The sequence below is a fragment of the Stenella coeruleoalba genome (genome assembly GCF_951394435.1).
Source record: "Stenella coeruleoalba genome assembly, chromosome: 4".
In the NCBI taxonomy this organism is placed as follows: Eukaryota; Metazoa; Chordata; class Mammalia; order Artiodactyla; family Delphinidae; genus Stenella; species Stenella coeruleoalba.
In genome coordinates, this window is record NC_137149.1 from 123,489,255 (window position 1) to 123,514,165 (window position 24,911).

Sequence of the window (24,911 nt, forward strand, 5' to 3'; positions counted from 1 at the left end):
AAATAAATAAGGAAACACAAGCTTGAAATGACACATTAAACAAGATGGACTTAATTGATATTGATAGGACATTCCATCCAAAAACAACAGAATACACTTTCTTCTCAAGTGCTCATGGGACATTCTCCAGGATAGATCATATCTTGGGTCACAAATCAAGCCTTGGTAAATTTAAGAAAATTGAAATCGTATCAAGTATCTTTTCTGACCACAACACTATGAGACTAGATATCAATTACAGGAAAAAAAATCTGCAAAAAATACAAACACATGGAGGCTAAACAACACACTACTAAATAACCAAGAGATCACTGAAGAAATCAAAGAGGAAATCAAAAAATACCTAGAAACAAATGACAATGAAAACATGACAACCCAAAACTTATGGGATGTAGCAAAAGCAGTTCTAAGAGGGAAGTTTATAGCAATACAATCCTACCTCAAGAAACGAGAAAATCTCAAATAAACAACCTAACCTTATACCTAAAGCAATTAGAGAAAGAAGAACAAAAAAAACCACCAAAGGTAGCAGAACGAAAGAAATCATAAAGATCAGATCAGAAATAAATGAAAAACAAATGAAGGAGACAGTAGCAAAAATCAATAAAACTAAAAGCTGAGAAGATAAACAAAACTGATAATCCATTAGCCAGACTCATCATGAAAAAAAGGGAGAAGACTTAAATCAATAGAATTAGAAATGAAAAAGGAGAAGTAACAACTGACACTTCAGAAATACAAAGGATCATGAGAGATTACTACAAGCAGCTATCTACCAAAAAATGGACAATCTGGAAGAAATGGACAAATTCTTAAAAAGCACAACCTTCCGACACTGAACCAGGAAGAAATAGAAAATATAAACAGACCAATCACAAGCACTGAAAATGAGGCTGTGAATACAAATCTTCCAAAAAACAAAAGCCCAGAACCAGATGGCTTCACAGGCGAATTCTTTCAAACATTTAGAGAAGAGCTACCACCTATGCTTCTCAAACTCTTCCAAAATATAGCAGGGGGAGGAACACTCCCAAACTCATTCTACAAGGCGACCATCACGCTGATACCAAATCCAAACAAAGATGTCACAAAGAAAGAACACTACAGGCCAATATCACTGATGAACATAGATGCAAAAATCCTCAACAAAATACTAGCAAACAGAATACAGCAGCACATTAAAAGGATCATACACCATGATCAAGTGGGGTTTATCCCAGGAATGCAAGGATTCTTCAATATACCCAAATCAATCAATGTGATACACCATATTAACAAGTTGAAGGAGAAAAACCATATGATCATCTCAATAGATGAAGATAAAGCTTTCGACAAAATTCAACACGCATTTATGATAAAAACTCTCTGGAAAGTGGGCAAAGAGGGAACTTACCTCAACATAATAAAGGCCATATATGACAAACCCACAGCCAACATCGTCCTCAATGGTGAAAAACTGAAATCATTTCCTCTAAGATCAGGAACAAGACAAGGTTGCCCATTCTCGCCACTTAGTATTCAACATAATTTTGGAAGTTTTAGCCACAGCAATCAGAGAAGAAAAAGGAATCCAAATTGGAAAAGAAGAAGTAAAGCTGTCACTGTTTGCAGATGACATGATACTATACACAGAGAATCCTAAAGATGCTACCAGAAAACTAGTAGAGCTAATCAATGAATTTGGTAGGGTAGCAGGATACAAAATTAATGCACAGAAATCTCTTGCATTCCTATACACTAATGATGAAACATCTGACATAGAAATTAAGGAAACACTCCCATTTACCATTGCAACAAAAAGAATAAAATACCTAGGAATGAACATACCTAAGGAGACAAAAGACCTGTATGCAGAAAACTATAAGACACTGATGAAAGAAAATAAAGATGATACAAACAGTTGGAGAGATACACTATGTTCTTGGATTGGAAGAATCAACATTGTGAAAATGACTATACTACCCAAAGCAATCTACAGATTCAATGCAATCCCTCTCAAACAACCAATGGCATTTTTCACAGAACTAGAACAAAAATGTTCACAATTTGTATGGAACACAAAAGACCCCGAATAGCCAAAGCAATCTTGAGAAAGAAAAACGGAGCTGGAGGAATCAGGCTCCAAGACTTCAGACTATATTACAAAGCTACAACAACCAAGGCAGTACGGTGCTGGCAGAAAAACAGAAATATAGATCAATGGAACAGGAGAGAAAGCCAGAGATAAACCCACACACATATGGTCACCTTATTTTTGATAAAGGAGGCAAGAATATACAATGGAGAAAAGACAGCCTCTTCAATAAGTGGTGCTGGGAAAACTGGACAGGTAAAAGAATGAAATTAGAACACTCCCTAATACCATACACAAAAATAAACTCAAAATGGGGCTTCCATGGTGGCGCAGTGGTTGGGAGTCCACCTGCCAATGCGAGGGACACAGGTTCATGCCCCGGTGTGGGAGGATCCCGCGTGCCGCGGAGCGGCTGGGCCTGTGAGCCATGGCCGCTAAGCCTGCGCGTCCAGAGCCTGTGCTCCACAACGGGAGAGGCCACAACAGTGAGAGGCCCGAGTACTGCAAAAAAAATAAATAAATAAAAAATAAATAAATAAGTAAACTCAAAATGGATTAAAGACCTAAATGTAAGGCCAGACACTATAAAACTCTTAGAGGAAAACATAGGCACAACACTCTATGACATAAATCACAGCAAGATCCTTTTTGACCCACCTCTTAGAGAAATGGAAATAAAAACAAAAGTAAACAAATGGGACCTAATGAAATTTAAAAGCTTTTGCACAGCAAAGGAAACCATAAAAAGACGAAGAGACAACCCTCAGAATGGGAGAAAATATTTTCAAATGAAACAACTGACAAAGGATTAATCTCCAAAATTTACAAGCAGCTCATGCAGCTCAATATCAAAAAAACAAACAATACAATCCAAAAATGGGCAGAAGACCTAAATACATATTTCTCCAAAGAAGATATACAGGCTGCCAACAAACACATGAAAGGATGTTCAACATCACTAATCATTAGAGAAATGCAAATCAAAACCACAATGAGGTATCTACTCATACCAATCAGAATGGCCATCATCAAAAAAAATCTATAAATAATAAATGCCGGAGAGGGTGTGGAGAAAACGGAACCCTCTTGCACAGCTGGTGGGAATGTGAATTGATACAGCCACTATGGAGAACAGTACAGACGTTCCTTAAAAAACTAAAAATAGAACTACCATATGACCCAGCAATCCCACTACTGGGCATATACCCTGAGAAAACCATAATTCGAAAAGAGTCATGTACCGCAATGTTCATTGCAGCTCTATTTACAATAGCCCGGACGTGGAAGCAACCTAAGTTGTCCATCAACAGATGAACAGATAAAGAAGATGTGGTATATATACACAGTGGAATATTACTCAGCCATCAAAAGAAACGAAATTGAGTTATTTGTAGTGAGGTGGATGGACCTAGAGTCTGTCATACAGAGTGAAGTAAGTCAGAAAGAGAAAAACAAATACCGTATGCTAACACACATATATGGAATGTAAAAAAAAAAAAGGCTCTGAAGAACCTAGGGGCAGGACAGGAATAGAGACACAGACATAGAGAATGGAGTTGAGGACACGGGTAGGGGGAAGCATAAGCTGGGACGTAGTGAGAGAGAGGCATGGACGTATATACGCTACCAAATATAAAATAGATAGCTAGTGGGAAGCAGCTATATAGCACAGGGAGATCAGCTCGGTGCTTTGTGACCACCTAGAGGAGTGGGAGAGGGAGGGTGAGAGGGAGACACAAGAGGGAGGAGATATGGGGATATGTGCTTATGTATAGCTGCTGCACTTTGTTATAAACAGAATCTAACACACCATTGGTAAAGCAATTATACTCCAATAAAGATGTTAAAAAAATTGTGAATCACTATACTGCACACCTGTAACTTACATAATACTGTACATCAACTATACTACGATTTAAAATTTTTTAATAAAAATAAAATAAAAAAAGAATCTACAACAAACAATGCTGAAAATGCACATAGAAGGGAATATTTACCGAAGGAGAATGCATTTAACCACAATGTGCTAGTGAGTAGTAGCGTTCTCACCACCTCCAGAAGGATTCAGAATAGAAAAGCAACCCTCAAAACACTTGACAACAATGTGCCATCCCTCTTGTTACCAAAAAAGCCCCCCAAAAATCCAAGCTTAAAATTACAGAAAAAAATAAGTGACTCACAACAGGAAAGGATTCTTCATTTAACCCTAGGCTCCTTTGCAGTGTTTCATGATGGACGGGTTTCTCCCAAAGAGACCATTCATCCAGTGAGATGCAGAATCCTCAGAAAAAAATGATCCTGTCCACACTCGAGATGCCCAGAGCTTGCTTAAACTCTCTTCCCCAGGCCGGCCACCGGACTTCACTCACTCCAGCCCTGACAATTTGTTACTTAGGTATCAAAGAGTTGAGGCAACAGACAGAATTAAGAGCAATCACTAGTCAATGGAAAGGGATCATCTTCAAAATACGATCATTTTATCCTCTTCATATTGTAGGCCACGTGACCTGCAACAAGGGCAAACCAAAGAGCAGAGCAGGGACACAGCAGCACATGCCAGGAATCCTGACGACTCGAAACAATACGGAATGCCCCAAGGTCCACCTGGGAAAGCAGATGAGAGGCTCTTCCATACATTTTCAAGGTGATCCAACTGACACACAACATCTCAAAATAATTTAAAGCTCACTTCCCTTAGCACCAGTATCATCTCCTAGGCATCCACATCTGGACCTAGCCTACTAGTGGTCCTGAATAAACAAACCCACATTTGATCGTCCGTGGAGGCTGGATGAAGCAAGACAGGGGTTTAACTGTGTGAGCTGCAGAGAAATTAAAGAATGAATGAGATCTCAGCAATATCCACGGAAAGGAGGGAGAAAGGGCCAGACTGGAGTTGGTTTATAAATAAAGGGTGAGGACATTTGTGGGAACGACCCTTCTTCAAAAGGACGGCCACGAAGGACAGAATCAAAAGAAGACAATGGTTGAAACAGAACACGAGGTAAAGTGAAGGCAGATTGTTTTTTAAGAAGATCAGTACTTAAACCCACACAACATTACAACACTGTAAAGCAATTATACTCCAATAAAGATGTTAAAAAAAAAAAAAAAAGATGACAGCACATCTCCATGCCCATGCGAAGACTCCAGAAAAGATGGTTCAAAGTCTCTAACGTGGGAGGAAACGGAATGCTGACCCGTCACAGGAGTAGAGATCCCGCCTGCGCTTGTAATAGGAAGCAAGGAGAAAGCAACGGCCCATTCTAATGGGTTTGTAGGTTTCACGAACAGAAGCTGAAGGAGTTGCTACCAGATAGTTATTTTTTTCGAGAAGTACAAGGCAAGGTCAGTTCTCAAGATTTGAGGTGTGGGGAGAAGTCTGAATAAAGCGGGGCATGAAAGAAGGAATCGTTACAAACAGGGAGGAGAGCACTTGCTGGGCTGAAGGCCCTTTAAGAGAGGTGAACAGGAGTTTCGGAGGACATCCACTGGGCTTTGTGAGACTGTCTCTAGCAAGGCAGGGAGAAGGTGAGCAGTTCGATTCACCTGCGGTAAGAGTACGCCCGAGAGATGTAAGCCCATCAGCGTAACATGATGTGGTGTGCACAGTGTGGGTGAGAACAGGAAGCTGCCTGGGTGAGGGAAGACTTCCTGAGGGGATAATGCAGACCTGGGCCTGAAACACGGTACAGGAGTTCTCCAGGCAAAGGACAAGAGTAAAACAAAGGCCCTCCATGAGAGAGGGGAAAACAGCATTTCCAGTGCACGGAAGTACCAGCAATTCAGCATCACTAAAGCCCCTGAAGAAGTCAGGAAGCAGGGGAGGAGGTGGACGAGATCCGATGGGCTCCAGTGGCCGTCAGAACAGGACCCGGAGATGCTCAGTCGGGGCTAGATGTGGGCATCAACAACATGGGTACACGAAGACCTTTTAAAATTCAAACCCTGAAACTCCATACCCTGGAGTAAACATTGTCATTCACAAAAGGACGAGGACACAAAGATTCCACACGAGCAATTTTATATTTGTCCTTCACTTGGAGAATTTGATGCAATATTTGTCTGACCTTCAAGGGCTAGCACTAGCATAGACAAAATATATAAGGAGTTTCCCCCTTACCATTGGCAGGTCAATAAGCCTGTTTCCAAAACAAAGAAAACAGTAGTTGTGACAGGCACCACTCTAATGCAATTCTTTAATTAAAAAAATGTTTTAATTTTTTTTTAATTTTTTATTTAAAATTATCATTTTCCTTCCTTAAGAAAGTCTGATTATGTCATTTCTGAATTGAACCCTAGGCATTCTGTTCAAGGACAAAATCATGAAGTAGCTGGTAAAAGCTTCAGAGTAAGGCAATGTAGACTGAACAACAAAGATGGCTTTCTTCTTTTTCTCAAAATAGAGATTCCATGAAATCTCTCAGTTCCTTTTATAAGTTCACAGAAGTGCTATATAATATTACTAGAAGTGCTAGTAATAAGTGTATGGAAGCTAGTAATAAGTGCGTGGAAGTTTTCTAATGCCAAAACGTGACTCTTCTTTCCCAGAAGTACATGCATACCAACTTTAGGGACGGCACCTAAGACTCTAAGACAATTTCTGGTGGGGAAAGTTTCCAAATCTGAAAGAGACAGCCGCGGTAATAGTACGGAGAAGCGCTTTCAAATACTAACACATTAAAAATCAATCAAATAATTTAGAGAGAAAGCAAATTTAGAATGTGATTTTTTATAACCACACATATAAGACTATATAACTATATTTTTTCCCATAAAATACTTGAACCAGCCACCCAAAAAAATGTCATAAGAAGCCTTGCTAATGCGCCTTGGAAAGAGATTTGGATAGTCTTGTATCTACATCAACATAAAACATGTTAATGAATCAGTTGGCCTCACCTTAGAACAGGGGTCAGCCAACTTTTTCTACAGAAGGCCAGGTAGTAAATAATGTAGGCTTTGGGTCATACAGCCTCGGTTTCCAACTACTCAACTCTGCGATTTCAGCACAAAAGCAGTCATACATAGTGTATCAATGAGTATAGCTGTGGTCCATCAAAATTTCATTTATAAAATAGGTGAGGTGGGTTTGGCCCATGGGCCATGGTTGACTCAACCCTGCCTGAGAGAATTCTCTTGAGAATCACAGCATAAGATGTTCTTCTTACTCTTATATATTTGTTTGTATATTTTTTAAATGTACGTTTGCAAGGCACCAACAGTTGGGAGGGAAGGTTGAAGGCTGCATGAGAGAATCACAGCTCGAGTAGCTCTCGACCTAAAAAGGATGCAAAAGTGGCACCACAGAATTTGCCTGAGATAAGCAATCAGCCAGGTTTCAGTCTTGAAAGGCAAATGCTCAAGTGTAAAAGGTATCTTAACAACAGCTCATGTGAACTTAACAGTGGACTTTAACGGGGGCCGTAGCCCCTAAAAATTTGAGTTAACTGAAAGTTCAGCATGAACTAAAGTAGTTAAATTGTCCTAGAAGATAATGAACACATATATAGGTTACATATATTGTTCAAATCCAAACAAGGTAATCATACAACTGTGTCCTGTAAAATCAGAACCTATCTCGACAGTATGGTCACCATATTTTAAGAGAGACCTTCTCTAACTGAGGCAAAGCAGGAATGTGAGAAGAGAAGGCTAAAAACGTGTAGAAGGAACAGGTTTAAAAAAAAAAATCAGAGGTGTTTAATGAGACTTGGGAGGAAGAGAACATTGAGAGGGAAAATGATGAAAGCTGTCTTCAAATATTTAAAAGGGTATCACATGAGAGAAGGAAAAATCATTTTGATTTGCTTGAAGAGGACAAAACCAGGTCTAAGGAGGAGAAGCTACAGAGCAGGTTTGGGTTCGCCATCAAGAGGAATTCAGTACAAATTACAATGGACCCAGCAAGGTAATGTGACACCTCCCCACCCACCGCTCCTTCCGTATCAACAAGTAGAAGCAAGTGACAGGTGTCCAGAGACAGAGTCACAGATTCCTGCACTGAGAGGAAGTTGGCCGAGGAAACCCCTGAGGTCCCACCCATCTCTCTGATTCAGGGATTCCACATGAGTTGGGAGAGGCAGAAACGCAAACTACATTTCCATGTTGCCTTATGATGGCAAACCACAGAATCCATCCAAACTTCACAATCCAAAGTAAAAGAACAAGCTTATTATATAACAGTCTGAAGGATTACATTTTTTCCCACTGTAGAGTCTGAAACCCCTTTTTGTAAGACATTTGGATATGAGAGCTTAAATGTCTAAAAAAGGAAAGAAAAGATAGGGTAAATATCTTTACCTTCCCCTACAGTTTAAGCCAAAGCTGAGAATCTCTTGACAATACTAGCTGACCGGAAGAGAATCAGACTCTACCGGGGGTGGGGGGAGAAACCACTGCCGGTACTTTAAATTTCCCTCACGTTTGAGATCAAAGGCTAAGTTCTGATGTATTGATACATTCTAATGCTAATGGGGCTTAGGACCAGAAACCCATATTCAGTAAAAGGCAACAAAGGCAGAACTGCATCCTAGGATAGCTTTAGTAATTTTTTTCAAGTCTCAGTCCAGGTCAAACAATGAATAAACCAGCAGAAGCAGGACATCCTGCCTTCCTAATCACTCAGCACTAACGAGGACAGACTGAGTCTAATGAAACAGAAGGAATTATGTCCATTCCCCCACGGACCTCGTTATTTTAAGCCTGGATTCCATGTGTTCTTGACCCCAAAGGAATGCATAATCTGAGAGCAAAGGAGAATTTCCACAATTTTCTCCCATGACCGTCCAGAGACTTCCCATTTCATTAGACTGAAGCGAAAACGCGACTTTCCAATTCCAATGTCAAGAACAGCAGCAAAGAAACCGTTCAGCAAAGACATGTTTCTTATTTTTCCTTGAAACAGAACCTTGAGAAAGGATGTCAAGGAACCCTCATACATATCTGAACATAAGGAATATTTTTCCCGAACTTGTCCCTTAGGAAAAAAGGGACTTAGCCCTATATAAGAATTCTTATACTCTCCTGAAGGAGTGCACTCCCCATCATTTTGATGAACAAAGAATTGTTTGAGGAATCTTAGCCTAAAACGGCCCCAATCACATCTAGTTTCAGCTGCTTAGAGCTCACAAACAGGTCTGGGTTACAAACGCAAGGGGAAGCTAAGAAATTTAAGAGATTTATTTATCGTTCAGGAGATGACCTCAAATAAGTCAGTAATATTACTGACCACTTTTAAGTGGTCAGTAATATAAAAACCGCTCTAAAAAAACAAGCTAAGTAGTTGCATTAAGAAAGTCATGAATGTACATATATGTAAAACTGAATCACGTTGCTGTACAGCAGAAATTAATACAACGTTGTAAATCAACTGGACTTCAACAAAGTAAATTTTTTAAAAAAGAAAGTCATAAAAATACATCTCAGGGATAATTTTTTTAAGTGAGACTGTCCAAATGTGCACTAAGGGGGTACCTGTGACTTGAGATAAAATTTCCAATGAAAGCATCAGAAAGATATTTTAAAAGGGGCTGTATCTCAAATAACTCAGACGGATGTGGCCATGAGGAAAGCTGTGCTGAAAACTTCCGAATGTGTCCGTGATAAACACACTGATGTCAAAGTCGTCAAGCGTTGGAATAACTTTTTCATGAAATAAATGGGGAAGATATTCCTAAAGTATACATTGATAATTTAATTTTTAAATACAGACACACATTTAATCAACTAAATAATGAAAATACACATCTGATTATCTAGCAGACACATAAATGCATACCTAAAAGTGTGTAAGTTCAAGCTATCCAAAAATTTTTTGTTTAATCTTTTCATGGGAAAATGGTGTTGCCTTACAGTCAGGCATAAACATTATAGGTAGTGTATATCTGCCCTTTTGGGCTACCTGGTACTTGAAACCCCTTCCTATGTTTGAGGAATTCTCCTCCCAAATAGGGCAAAACCCACCTTCTACTATAAAAGCTGAAAATCACAGACACTTGCTTTCCCTGCCATCTTCCATGAGGTCCTGGCACCTGGCCAGAGTTCCACTAATCAGATGTTCCCACTCAAGAATTTGATTTGGAAGCTAGTGCTTAAAAAACAGTGAACAGAGATTCTGGTGGGTGGTAGCAACAATTCCTTCCAGATGCAGCAGTTCTACCAACAACCACCAGGGGCAGTGGTGTTGCCTGGTGCACACTGTACTGTTCTACACACCTGGTGGCAACAGTGGTGACTGTCTTCTCCAAGCCCAGCTCTGTAGTGCAACTCTCAGCATCATTCCCGGTTCCCCAAAACTGATAAAGATACTGGAAGTTACCTAATATTCTTTAATAAACTCTCTCTCTGTTCAGACCATGCAACTGAGAATCCAGATTAACATTTTTTTAAATTTCAGAACCTTAAACAATCTTGTCAAACTGATTTCAGTACTATCTTTCTCAATATTCCTAAACAAGATTTTTCTCCTGATTAAACCAATTCACTTTAATTAATGAGATTACTCCCCATCCACATGCATCCTTTGCTACCTTTTTCTCCATCTAACCAGTCTCACCCTGTGCTATACCTTCCCCCATTAATCTAGGCTGAAATCTTCAAGGGAAAATTTAAACGAAGAATAGAGTCCTCCCACTTTTTTTTTAAAAGGCTCTAATGTTGGCAAAAAATGAAAAAGTTTCACAATTGGTTTTTCTAAAAGAACCCTGCTGCAGAGACAAATAGGAGACCAACATTTTCTCACTTGGCCTTTGTCTGAACTAGTTCTGTTTTTAGACCATAGGAAAAATAATTCTCTTTTGTTGCCTGCATATTCCCAACTATAAAGAAGGATAATACCTGCTCTCTGTCTGCTTAACACAATTAAGTAAAACAAAGAAGAGTATATCATGCTAGAAGCAATTTTAACTTCAAAATAAATAAATCCCTGGATGATATTTTATTTTTAAGTACAGCACAGGCTAAGCTGATCCCTCCTGGTAGAGAAAAAATTAATGTAAAAATGAAATTAAATTTTATAGAGCTAATAGCTCAAACTGACAAGAACTGGAGAGCGTCTTAATGAACCTGTACACAAAGCTCTAAAGAGGACACAGGTGCAGAGGGACTGCACATTAATTCTGCAGAGTTTACACCTGAAAATCAGGAGCCAATTAATATGAAATGGCTCCTTGGATGTCTGATTCTTTCAGACCAAGGCAACTTCACTGAAAAGCCTAGGAACCATAATTTGTAAAATACTGACATATATTCCAAATTCATGACTTCACTTACCACACTTATGCTTTCATTCAGACAGTCCAAGAATAAAAACTCCCGAGTTTTTATCAACTTTCAATCCTAAACTCTGAGTAGCTTGACACCTAACAAAACAAGAGGATTTGAGCTCAAGGTCTGACAACTTCTGCTCCGAGAAGTTAATTCCCTCGAGGTTTGGCCATGACCTAGCTCTCAAAAAAGATGTTAGGTCATTGTATCACAAAATTTTAAGGTTCACTTAATGCCTGTCTTCTACAAATATCTTAGCGTTCGTGGCGGGGAGAGGGGAGCATCAGTTTTGAAGGACATTAATCGAAAAAAAGTACCAATTTTACTCATTATTTAAATCAAACAGACCCCACCAGTAAAGGTTTTTGGCGTTGTTTTCAATCATACTTAGGAAAAATCGAGAATCTTCCAACAAAAGCTATTGGGTTTAGTAGGAGTGAGTTAACCTAATAAGGATGTGCAGATATTTAACCTCGAGCCTCATTCCCTCTGTGCCTGAGGGACACAAAGACCTGGCTTGTATTTTTTAGACAAAATAAATACTTGGGCAGAACATGATGAGAAGGAATAAAACCCCACCGGAGTAAAAGATAAGCCAGTCAGAAAGCTGTAAAAGCTTCATGAGAGAACTGGAAATTGGGTGGGTTTGTAGCTTTCAATAAGAAAATTTTAATTTCCGAGGTGAATGGTATTACTCAGGGGCACAGGTAGAAATGGAACCTCATGAATAAGAAGGCAATGAACTACTGAATCGAGAAAATATGAGACAAACTCTATTCAATACTCCATAATGGCCTACATGGGAAAAGAATTTTAACAAGTGGATATATGTATATGTATAACTGATTCACTCTGCTGTACACCTGAAACTAACACTACCTTGTAAATCAACTATACTCCAATAAAAATTAGAAAGAAAATACGACACAGAGACAGAAGTAGAAAGGAGAACTATTCAGAAAAGAACACCTACACTTCTGACCAACAACAAAGAGACGAGCTCTCCAGTCCTTCTGTGAGGGCTGGGCTCCTTGAGTGGCCAAGAGGGAAAAGGGAGGGCCTGAGGCAGAAAGGCCCTTGATAGCTCGTTCTGCTATGCAGCCACGAGCTAAACACCTCATCCTGGAAAAGGGCCTAAGTCCTCACTGTATCCTCAGGTGCTAGAACACTGCCCAGCTCATAATGGGCATTCAAACATATTTGTTTTATGAACGAAGTGGGATTCTCTCACAAATTTAGTAGTATAAAGAACAGCATTTCTGGATCAATGCAACATTTCCTGCTGCTGGTGATAACAGTCACCGTGAAGGCCCACGTTGAGTCTCCTGTATGGACACGTTCTCTCTCCTTCAGAACAGTCTATGTCTGGATTAGACCAGGTCCTCTAAAAAGCAGACACCAAGACAGGGCTCGAAATACAAGAAATTTATTAGGGGAAACATCTATGAGAGAAAAGGGAGAGGGAGCCAGGGGAGGCTGGAAGAGGCAAGCAACGCAGATCTGGCCCCAGGGGAAGGAGACAAGGTGGGAGAAGGAAGGTGGGGTGGATGCATGTTAGACTGCAGTGCAGTTCTAGAAAAAGTCTGACCAGACCATCAGGGACTCCTCGAGCCAAGGCTGCCTGTCAGAGGACTCCAGAGTCCCCAGGAATGAGACTGCTTTAGTACCCCTGCTGTGCTCACTCACTGGCTGGGGGCAGGCTTGGAACCCGTGGCCTTCACACTAAAGCAGCGATGGAACCTTACAGCAGCTGGGCCCAACGGTCGATTCCACTCCCTGATGCAGGAGATCTGGGGGTGCCTCATGGCTGCCACGGCTTCCAAAATCCATATTCTTTCCACTACACTATCATGGCCACTAGTCTTCCCCTGGACCTCTAACAATTCCCATCACCACTGCAGTACTGCGATTCATTAAATCTAACATGCCACTAATACTAAGACACTCCATATTTTTACATACTATTAAAAAAAAATGATGATGACATCTTCATTTACTATCTTAACTCTAAGAGCTTTTATATTTACTGAAAAAGCTCTTTGGGCATTTAGATATATTTTTATCACACATCCCTCTTGTGTACACTTTTTAAAAAGACAATAAGCAAAATATACTTCAGATATTTCTAAAGCTTTTTCAGAGTCCAACTCTTCCAAATCACTTTTCAGCTCAGTCACCAATATCTGGTTTTCCCCACACATTTCTTCCTCTGTACCATCAAGAATCTTGGAGCTGCACCGTTTCTTTAAGGGGTGCTCCCTTAAATCCCAGATACTATGGCGTCTGGGATTTTCTTCCAAGATGCCAGCACCCACTCTTTAGGTACTAATACTGGTACTTCCTCGACCCATCCAGAAGGTCTCAATGGCAGGTCTCCCATCCACCATCAGGGTTCATAATTTCTTCCTTCAGCGGTCCTTAAGTGGTTTGCTGATTGAAGCAGTGAGGGGCTACAGCTGTCCAAACAGGCCAGGAGAATTAAAAACCAAATTCACGTCTCCTCCTGACTGCTGCCTGGGGGATACACCTCACCCATATTCGAAGGGGGAGGGGAGGGTATTAAATCTCGAGGAGCTCAAGGCAAGGACCAGGAGATGGGAGAAAGATGCTCTTTTCATCTCTGTCACTAACTTGTGCTGTAAATCAAATCCCTCCACCTCACTGTTCCTGTTCCCCCCCCCTTTTTTTTTTTTCATTGAAGGGGTTAAATCTAAGTTTCCCTAAGTTCCCCCTCAGCTCTTCGTTTTAGGAGTCTAGGCCATACCTTTGAGTGTTTCACGACAGGATCTGAATGAAAATAGTTTCCTCATGAAACTGTGGATTCAGCTGAACTAATTCCCACTAAGGGAACCAGTCCTCTGGATGAGAGAGCCGACTGCGCGGACTGGTTACATTCTGGCGCCCCCTGTTGGAGGTGGGGGAGTAAACAGCAGGAACCCACGCCTGCTCTTTACTCTTTCACGTCAGGATTGACCAGTTTATGGCAAGAGCGAGCTGATTCCGCAGAAGCAGAGAACAAGCCCAAGGAGCTGAAACACAGGAAACGTAAGTTTCAGTAGGGAAGGAGCATCTGATGATGACAAGGCTGCGAGGGCACAGATGACAGTGAGTCACCAATGGCAAAGACACTGAGTCAGGAGGCAAGGCCGCACACGAAAAGGGTCAGCGAGGAGCCCAGGCCTCCTGCCTGTGACACGTGCGCTCATGACAGAAGTCTGATTTGAGTTAGCCCCGACTGTGGCCTCTAGAGGATTCTAGGTCAGAGAAAGATCTCAAAAGGTGCATTCCTGAAGAACAGGTTTCACAATGACATCTGCCTCTGACTGAATTGTAATGAATGTACAAGAAAAACAGTGCTGTCCAATTGTAAAGGTCAGTTCCAAGGAGAAAAGTTCTTCATGAATTTCCATCACTGACAGGAGGGAATTCCCTGGTGGTCCAGTGGTTAGGACTCCACGCTTTCACTGCTGTGGGCCCAGGTTTGATCCCTGGTCAGGGAACTAAGATCCCACAAGCTGCATGCAGCCAAAAAAAAAAAAAAAAGTTTAAAAAAAAATGTAGAACACTGAACAGTTTTTAAACTAAACCGAGAAATGTTTCTGTAAGTTCAAGGGATATTCTTTCCCAGCTGAATGTGACTGCCAAGAGAATTCTGCATAAAAAAAATGTGTCACTTTATCTGTAAAAGAACTGATTAAAGTAGGTTTGATACACCATAGAATTAGATAACACTAAAGGCACAATCTTTCCGATGGCATGTAATACCTTGGATACTTATCACACTATAGAAACTCGTAAGCAATGTTAAACACAAATTAAGGCACGCTAAAATTCCGAACAGCAGAAACTTGTTCCTTTATAATAAACTAATATAGTCCAAAACCCTTTGGAAACGACAAGTGAAAGCTTAGGGTCTTGAAGACTACTTTAACATCCTGGGAAGCATAAAGTCGTCAGAAAGCCATTCATAGTGTTTCCAACTTTCAGACAGATCTAGCTACAAGACCATGACGAAAGCCGGTGGAGATCTCACTTGCACCCTAGGCCAGTGGTTCTGCTGTCAGCAGGTTGCACAATAACCTGGAGGCCTTATTAAAACACAGCCTGATGGGCCCCACCCCAGAGTTCCTGATTCAGTAGGTCTGGGGTGTGACCCAAGAATGTGCATTTCTAGCAAGTTCCCAGGTGATGCTACTGCTACTAGTGCAGGGACCCAGCTTTGAGAACCACTGCCCTAGGGTGTACTAAAGAAAGAATATCATAAAAATTCCTCCCCAGAAATAAAAGATATTTAGTTCATTGTAACCAGCAAATATTATTTTAAGAACATCATGAAGGACTTTTGAAATTTTAAAAGAGTCAGAGAAAGTTTGAAACAAAAATCAGTGTCAAAACTCCCAAAAGATATAGAAATCACTTAACCAAATGCTTCTGTAAGATCCTTGAGAAAATGAAAGAATGATGAGAAAGGAGTGAAGCAAATCAGACGAGGGCTGAAGAAACACCCATCGTGTCTTGCCTGGAAGCATCTAAACTACAGTTAAGTCCCCTACATATGAACCTTCAAGTTTCGAACTTTCAAAGATGCGAACGTGCGTTCCATCAACGTCAGGCATGAGTGAAATTGCAGCTTGGCCTCCGTCTCCTATTGCTGACAATCTTTCAGCTCTACCCTCTCCCACCTCCTCTCCCTCCTCCAGTCAGTAACTCCTCTTGCCTGTTCACTTGATGCCTGCCCCTGTATGCCAGCTGTTGTACTGTACTACTGTACTTTTCAAGGTACTGTACTGCAAGATTAAAAATGTTTTATTTTTTGTGTTTGTTTTTTATGCATTATTTGTAAGAGAAGTATTACAGTACAGTAATACTGTAATTACTATTACAGTACAGTACTATATAGCCAATGATATTAGTTGGGTACCTAGGCTAACTTCGTTAGACTTAACCACCAGGTTCTCAGAACGGAACTCGGTTCGTATGTAGGGGACTTACTGTATTAACAAAAGCCTTCAGGATTCAGAAGCCTAGTGCCTTCTTTATCCAGACGGAAGCTCAAGGCCAATCACCCAGCAAGTGTTCCCTGGCCCAGTGTTTTCACAAGAGTGAAATCCGTTGTGGGGAAAAACATGGGGAAGGGAAAATAAAAGAAAGAAAGAGGTCTCAAAAGCCAAAAGAGTCTGTATACATGGGGCTTCCCTGGTGGCGCAGTGGTTGGGAATCCGTCTGCCAATGCAGGGGACACGGGTTCGATCTCTGGTCCGGGAGGATCCCACATGCCACGGAGCAACTAAGCCCAAGTGCCACAACTACTGAGCACGCATGCTGCAACTCCTGAGGCCCACATGCCTGAGCCCGTGCTCCACAACAGGAGAAGCCACCGAAATGAGAGGCCCGCGCACCCCAACGAAGAGTAGCCCACCACAACTAGGGAAAGCCCACATGCAGGAACGAAGATCCAACACAACCAAAAGTAAATAATAAATCTATTTTTTTTAAATGGTCCACATCAAAAAAAAATAAGTCTGTGTACACACAGGGTCTTCCTGCTCAAGGGAGAGAAGGATGCAGCTGCGGGACAAGACACTCCCCGTGTCTGCTGGCCAGCTCAGTCGCCCCCTCCTCCCCCAAGCTTCCCTCCCCCGCGGGGTCTCACGCAAATGCCCTGATGTGCCAGAACCTTCAGACGCTGAGAGTCAAATTTCAGCAACAGACAAAAACTGAAAGACAGGATGACAGGATGCATGCAGAGAAGTAAATGCAACATGAAGGGCTTTCAAAAGAACACCATGAACACGACAGCACTATTTTAAAAGTCCTTAAATTCCTGGACAGCTGCCCACCTCAGATAAGTACAGCATGTCCTGCCACGCCAGGGAGAACCATGTCTGGAATTCTGGCAGGGAAACACCGCACAGGACTTTCCTTGGAGGACACGCACGGAAGCGACACAGCCATCCTGGCCACTAACGGTGCCCGGCTCTCCACCTCTAGGTTGGCAATATTATCAGGAAAAACTACTCGCTTGAAAACACTGTCCTGAAAAAGGCAATATTGGCCTTTTCAAGGACACAGCACATCCATTCAAAGAAATTTGACTTTCATACATGGAGGGAACCACTGATTTCCCAGACTGGCCTTCTCTCCACTTTCCAACACTTCATTTGAATAGCTACAGAGCTGGACACTAGTGGGGGGGCGGCAGGGCAGTGATATGCAAACATAGTCCTCCTTCATTCTCAAATTCAATCCATTTTCCCTTAAGGAAGTGAAACTGGGGCTTCACTTCCATCTTTCCTTCCCTGGCTAACTCTGATGTGTCAACTCAGACCAGAAATGATGTCTCCAAAGCGCCTTCCCCGAATTCCCCAATAACTGTTACCACAATGCACGCTTTCAGCAATCTCCCCAACAGACAGCCCGCCACTCAAGGGGAGGAACGATGCCTTTGTCTCGATGGCGCTTGGCACAGTGCTGGCCACAGCGTTTGCTCAACTATGCATGTGTATCTAGCCTACTGAGGTAGAGAGGAGGCACATGACCAGATACACCCAGTGGCTCAAAACCAACAAACAAGCACGTCTTCCTGACTGTGGAGCTTCCAGACTCATGTCTTCATACCTTAAAGCCCTAAGTCCTACATTTTAACATTTATTCAGGAGATGGAAAGCTTTTTAAAAAATATCTGGCATTGATCTTTGCCTTCTAAAACACAGATTATAGATATCTTTTAACATTTTAATGACTCAGCCTTAATTATAAATGTCTAATTATTATGCTGCACCATCATTTAATTTAGGACTTTGGGAAATACTAATTACCTTTTTTTAATTGAAGTAGAGTTGATTTACAACGTTTTGTTGATTTCTGCTGTACAGCAAAGTGATTCAGTTATACATACGTATACATTCTTTTTTATATTCTTTTCCATAATGGTTTATCCCAGGATAACTGAATACAGTCCCCTGTGCTGTACAGTAGGACCTTGTTGTTTATCCATTCTATATATAATAGTTTGCATCTGCTAACCCCAAACTCCCGGTCCATTCCTCCCCCATCCCCCCAACCCGCCCCAGCAGCCACAATTCTGTTCTCTCTGTCTGTGAGTCTGTTTCTGTTTGCGTGGCTTGCGGGATCTTAGTTCCCCAACCAGGGATCGAACCTGTGCCCCTTGCAGTGCAAGTGCAGAGTACTAACCACTGGACCACCAGGGAATTCCCGTGTCATATTTTAGATTCCATACATAAGTGATATCATATGGTATTTGTCTTTCTCTTTCTGACTTACTTCACTTAGTATGATAATCACTCGTTCCACCCATGTTGCTGCAAATGGCATGATTTCATTCTTTTTTATGGCTGAGTAATACTCCAGTGTGTGTGTGTCTGTGTGTGTGTGTGTGTGTGTGTGTGTGTGTGTACACATACATATACCACATCTTCTTTATCCATTCATCTGGATAGGTTGCTTCCATGCCTTAGCTATTGTAAATAGTGCTGCTATGAATATAGGAGTGCATGTATCTTTTTGAATTATAGTTTTGCGTGGATATATGCTCAGGAGGGGGACTGCTGAATCATATGGCAACTCTACTTTTCTGAGGAACCTCCATACTGTTCTCCATAGTGGCTGCAGCAACTTACATTCCCACCAACAGTGTAGGAGGGTTCCTTTTCTCCACACCCTCTCCAGCATCTGTTATTTGTAAACTTCTGAAAGATGGCCATTCTGACGAGTGTGAGATGGTACCTCCTGTAGTTTTGATTTGCATTTCTCTAATGATTAGTGATGTTGAGCATCTTTTCATGTGCCCACTGACTAACCAATTTTAAAGATTAAGTGACCATAAAGACTGTTAAACTCTGAGAACCAATCTTAGAATATTTCTACCTCTGCTTTACAGCTATCATTTTGCATGCCTTTTTTAAATATGTGGCTTTTAACATGCTGCTACTCTGTGGCAATTTTAAGGAAAACACGAGTTTTTCAAAGTTCTCAGAAAGCACTGGCATCCACTTTAGCTCCTGAAAGGCCTTCCTTATCTCCTTGTCCCTGTGTTGGTGGGTATGAGCTTGTTAAACTATACAAACACCCCCCACAAGCCACATCTCTGCCCCACAAGCTCCAGTTCAAATACTGCTTCTTTCACAAAGCCTTTCCCAACCAGCACAGGCTTAGCTCCTCCCCTCCCCAGGCAACCACACCCTATACTTTTGTTTAGCACTTAGTATAACATATTTTAATTCACTTTTTACCAGTTACTCTCCAGGGCCACACTGGATACTTCTTGAGGGAGCTATCTTTTCTTATGCAAAAGTTTCAGGCTGGGGACTTCTCTGGTGGTGCAGTGGTTAAGAATCCGCCTGCCAATGCAGGAGACACAGGTTTGAGCCCTGGTCCGGGAAGATCTCACATGCCACGGAGCAACTAAGCCCGTGTGCCACAACTACTGAGCCTGCGCTCTAGAGCCCATGAGCCACAACTACTGAGCCCACGAGCCACAACTACTGAAGCCCGCATGCCTAGAGCCTGTTCTCAACAAAGAGAAGCCACCTCAATGAGAAGCCCGAGCACCGCAACAAAGAGAAGCCCCCGCTCGCCGCAACTAGAGAAAGCCCGCACACAGCAACGAAGACCCAATGCAGCCACAAAAAAAAAGTTTCAGGCTGGTGTCGAGGAAATCATCAAAGATTTGTTGTCTACGAAGTGTTCAAAGCTATTTCATGAACCAAAAGTAGCCATAATGATGCCACGCAATTTTCATGGTTTAAAAAAAAAGTGATCACTGACTACCAAGATTAGACAGAAACACCCAAATAACGTCAATATGGGTCAAATGCCTTTTTTTTTTACTTTCGTTATTATCCATTTTATTATTATAACTCAATGATAACTCAGGAAGAGTGCTATTTTAAAGGTTTTTTAAAATGAATGGAAGAGTATCAGGAATTCCTGTCAAGGGGAAAAGGGAGAAAGAAAAACCCATAGATTAAATGGGACTTAGAAACTTATCAGTCAAATGCAACGTATTTGGATCCAGATTCAAACCGACTGTTACAGGACGCAGGCATGAGGAGGAAACAAAATGTAAATGAATATCAGGGGAAAAAATGAATATGGCCCAATTCTTTGTAATGTCAAGGAATTATTATTTGTTTTTAGGTGTGACAAGTATATTTTGGTTCATAAAGAGAGTTATCTTTGAGAGTTATACACTGAAGTATTTATGGATGAAACGATATAATACTGGGCTTTCTGTCAAAACAATGGCGGTGGGGTGGTGAGGAGTATAGGAGAAACAAGGCTGGTTGTGTGGCAATGGTTATCAAAGGCGAATATTGAGCACATGTAGCTTAATTATATTTTCCTTTCTGTTTGCGCATGCTCAAAATTTTCCAAACTAAAAAGTTAAACTAGGGCTTCCCTGGTGGCACAGTGGTTGGGAGTCTGCCTGCCGATGCAGGAGACACGGGTTTGTGCCCCAGTCTGGGAGGATCCCACATGCCGCGGAGCGGCTGGGCCCATGAGCCATGGCTGCTGAGCCTGCGCGTCCAGAGCCTGTGCTCCGCAATGGGAGAGACCACAGCAGTGAGAGGCCCGCGTACCGCAAAAAAAAAAAAAAAAAAGTTAAGCTAATAATTTTTTAAAAAGCATTAGGCGTCCTGTTAATTCTGTGGTTGGTAGTAACTGCCCTCCACTGCTTTCTGCCTTTGGATAGATTCCTGCTATCCGGCAGGAACTGCCATTCCCGCAAATGGGTTGGAACATGCTGTCCCATTCCTTTCTGAGGTTCGTGGCCTTATACAGACAACATCCTACTCCTACTTCTACCCAGCACTGGAAACCCAGCCCTGTCATCCTCATTCTGCCTAAGACAGAGACCCCATCAACCCCCATCATAGCTGAAGATTAAATCAATAGGTCAGTTAACAAGAGCTCTGAGAACCATGCTTTCTTTATCAGACAGCCTGGAGCTAAGACCACATTCCAGCCAACTCATCTCAAGGAACAAAAAAAGGAAATACAGTCGTCCCTCAGTATCCAGTGGGGACTGTTCCAGGATCCCCATGGACACCAAAATCCAAGGATGCTTAAGTCCCTTATATAAAATGGCATGGTATTTGCGTATAACCTATGCACACCCTCCTATATACTTTAAATCATCTCTAGATGATTTACAATATGTAATACAGGCAGACAGACCTCAGAGATATTGCAGGTTCAATTCCAGATCACTGCAATAATGCGAATGTTGCAGTAAAGCGAGTCACACGTATTTTGTGGTTTCCCAGTATATACAAGTTATGTTTTCACTGTGCTATGATTCATTAAGTATGCAATAATAGCATTATGTCTTTAAAAAACAACGTACATACCTTAATTTTAAAAAAATACTTTATTGCTAAAAAATGCAAACCATCAGCTGAGCCTTCAGTGAGTTGTGATTTCTTTGCCATAGTACCGTTAAAGATCACTGATCACAGACCACCATAACAAATATAATAATAATAATGACAAAGTTTGAACTATAACAAGAACTACCAAAATATGACAGAGACAAAAAGTGAGCAAATGCTATTGGAAAAATGGTGCCTGAAGACTTGGCTTGACACAAGGTTGCCACAAACCTTCAATATATGAAAAAAACAGCATCTGCGAAGCACAATGAAGTGAAGTGCAATAAAACAAGGTATGGAGGCTTCCCTGGTGGCGCAGTGGTTAAGAATCCGCCTGCCAATGCAGGGGACACGGGTTCAAGCCCTGGTCCGGGAAGATCCCACATGGCGCGGAGCAACTAAGCGCATGCGCCACAGCTACTGAGGCTGCACTCTAGAGTCCGCAAGCCACAACTACTGAAGCCCATGCTCCGCAACAAGAGAAGCCACCGCAATGAGAAGCCCGCGGACCGCAACGAAGAGTAGCCCCCTGCTCACCGCAACCAGAGAAAGCCTGCGTGCAGCAACGAAGACCCAAGACAGCCAAAAATAAATAATTTTTAAAAACTAAAAAAACACAAAACAAGGTATGCCTGTACAATGAAAATACTAAGTAAATAGTTGTGAACACAATGTAAATGCTAGGTAAACAGTTGTCAGCACGTGGTAAATTCAAGTTTTGCTTTTTGGAACTTTCTGGAATTTTTTTCAAATATTTTTTGATCTGCAGATACAGAATCCGTGGATACAGAGGGCCAACTATAGAATATCACTCTGTGTTTCTGCAGAGCTAAACCCCAGCACCACACTGCCTGAAACTCTCTTCCCCCAGATACCAGGATGCCTCCATAGTTCTCCACTGGAAAGGCCTTCCTTCCTTCGCCACTCTAGATGTAATGGTGCCCTGGCTCCTTGCTCTTCTCAATTTCATTTTTTGTTTTTTGGCCACGCCACACGGCTTGTGGGCTCTTAGCTCCTGGATCAGGGATTGAACTTGAGCCCTTGGCAGTGAAAGCCCAGAGTCCTAACCACTGGACCACCATGGAATTCCCTCAATTTCATTTTGTAGCACTTACTGCTACTTGACAATGTGTTATACATTTGTTCATTTATCACCTCCCCTTTCCAAAATGTAACCTCCGTGAGGACAGGGGCTTTGCTTTGTTTGCGGCTGTGTGCTCAGATTCTAAACGGTAACTGAAACGTAAAAGGAGATCAAATACATATTTGCTGAATGCTCAGGATCCCAGGAAAATACAACTAAATTTCAAGGATTGAGAACAGAAAGTTGATACTATGAACATAAACTAAGAACGCGCACTTCTACCACCCACACGTCCGCACCCACTTCATGCAATAGAAGGGTGGCTTCATGGCACTGCCGTTATCCACTCTCACACTTAGACTGCTCTAAAGAGCTTGAAAGATCTGTGACTATAGGAACACACGAATAAGGGTTATGTATGTCACTCTGTGCCAGAAAAAACCTAGTGGGAGCACAGTACCTTCACGTGCCCGCTTCGGTAGTTACAATAGGCACAAATCATCTCAGAATTTAGGGTGCAGTGCGAATTACACTAGCGCTTTTAGGGGCCATAGGTCTCTGTCATGCTTCAGTCAAAAATCAGTGCTTTCCTCCTACTTTTTCTCCTACTCCAATTCTACCAGCTAGAAATCCCCACCAGCCACCAGCCAGATTGCAGCAACATCTAGGAAGCTGGCCACGCTGGCAGGTGGTCCAGGGTGTCTGGTTGTGGCCTGACCGGGCTCTACCCCTCAGCTGCCATGCGATCCTGGGCAAGGTGCTGCACCTCCATTTCCTCATTGGTCAGTTAGGGGTCAATCACAGAGTCTATTTCATAAGGCTGATGTGAGAATTAAATGACTTAAACGTAGGTAAACAGCTCAGACCAGTACCACGCACAGAGTAAAGGTTAATTGTCTTAGCTGCCATATTCAATATTATTACCACCACATCTGAACCCCCTCATACAGGTACACTTCCACATAATTCTAGGTAGTTCTCATTCTCGAGAACATAGAAAAAACAGATGGTCATTTTTTTTAAAAACCTGAAAAAACTGGTGAAAATAGATAATGTGTCATAATCCAATGGCGAGTCTGCTGTAAATCTTTGTTGAATGAATATCAGGAGAGAAATACAAAGTTTTCAGAAAGGTGGATGAATACTATTCAATACCCTCAAAATGCATGTTAAATAGGATCTACTCAATGCACTCAGCGTAGCATCCGGCACATGGAAAGCACTCAACAGAGGGGAGCTATTATTCACTACTACTGTGATCATGTATCTCAAGGCAAAGTGGGATTTTAAGGACTTCCAGGTTCGAGCTCTCTTCCTCTCCACACAGCCTAGAAATCCACAGAAGACTGAGGCAAGCTCCAACTGTGCCCTGCTGTCCTTTCCATAAGATTTTCTGCTTTTGTCTTCTTAACATATTAAGATTCTGCGTGAGACTCTATTTAAATGCAACTGTTCCAGGGCTAACAAAAATCTAGAAAGCACTGATATACTTCAACATGGTCATTTACAGACGAAGACACAGGGTCTTGGTCTAGAGGTCCAGCAACTTATCCAGGATGGTCGGCACCCCTGGGGAACTAGAAATCCAGGCCCCCAAACCTCATCTGGGGATCTTTCCATTACTGTGCACTATTCATCCATGGACAAATGCACCAAAACTTCCACCAGAACCAGCTACCCAGATTTCCACCCCACTTAAAGATGGACTTGTTATTTTACACCCCACCACTCACCATAATTTCTCTCTGCTCTTCCAGATTCTTCAAAAAGTTAGAAAATTCACGTAACGAAGCATCTGTAAGAAGAAAGGAATGATTATTTCATGGTCAAAGCAAAGGAAAGCCAACCAAAACCCTGTCTTTACGCACCTATGCAGCGTTCATCGTCAGTCTCTGCATCGCCGATAAACTCAAATTTGAAGTCTCTGAGTGAATGAGCAAACTTCCGCTGGGCTGCCGAAAGATCTGGAAAGAAAGATGGAGTGATTACTTGGGTCCTTGTTTCAGGTCAAGGCTCAGCAGGAACTGATTCTTCCTCAGATGGCAGAGCTGTAGAGCTCTCCTCCACGTGAGCTGTGAGGAGACACAACCCA

The 24,911-nt window shown here is 41.9% G+C and overlaps 1 protein-coding gene across 3 annotated transcripts in view; it reads right to left on the minus strand.

The window, feature by feature from the left end:
• ARHGAP10 (Rho GTPase activating protein 10) overlaps positions 1 to 24,911 on the minus strand; it is a 327,164-nt gene that overhangs the window by 220,859 nt on the left and 81,394 nt on the right. For all 3 annotated transcript variants that reach the window (XM_079920745.1, XM_079920746.1, XM_079920744.1), the window contains exons 2-3: positions 24,688 to 24,783; positions 24,553 to 24,614 (exon numbers count right to left, since the gene is read on the minus strand). In XM_079920745.1, the coding sequence (XP_079776871.1) occupies positions 24,553 to 24,614; positions 24,688 to 24,783 (158 nt within the window). The remainder of the gene's footprint in view (positions 1 to 24,552; positions 24,615 to 24,687; positions 24,784 to 24,911) is intronic.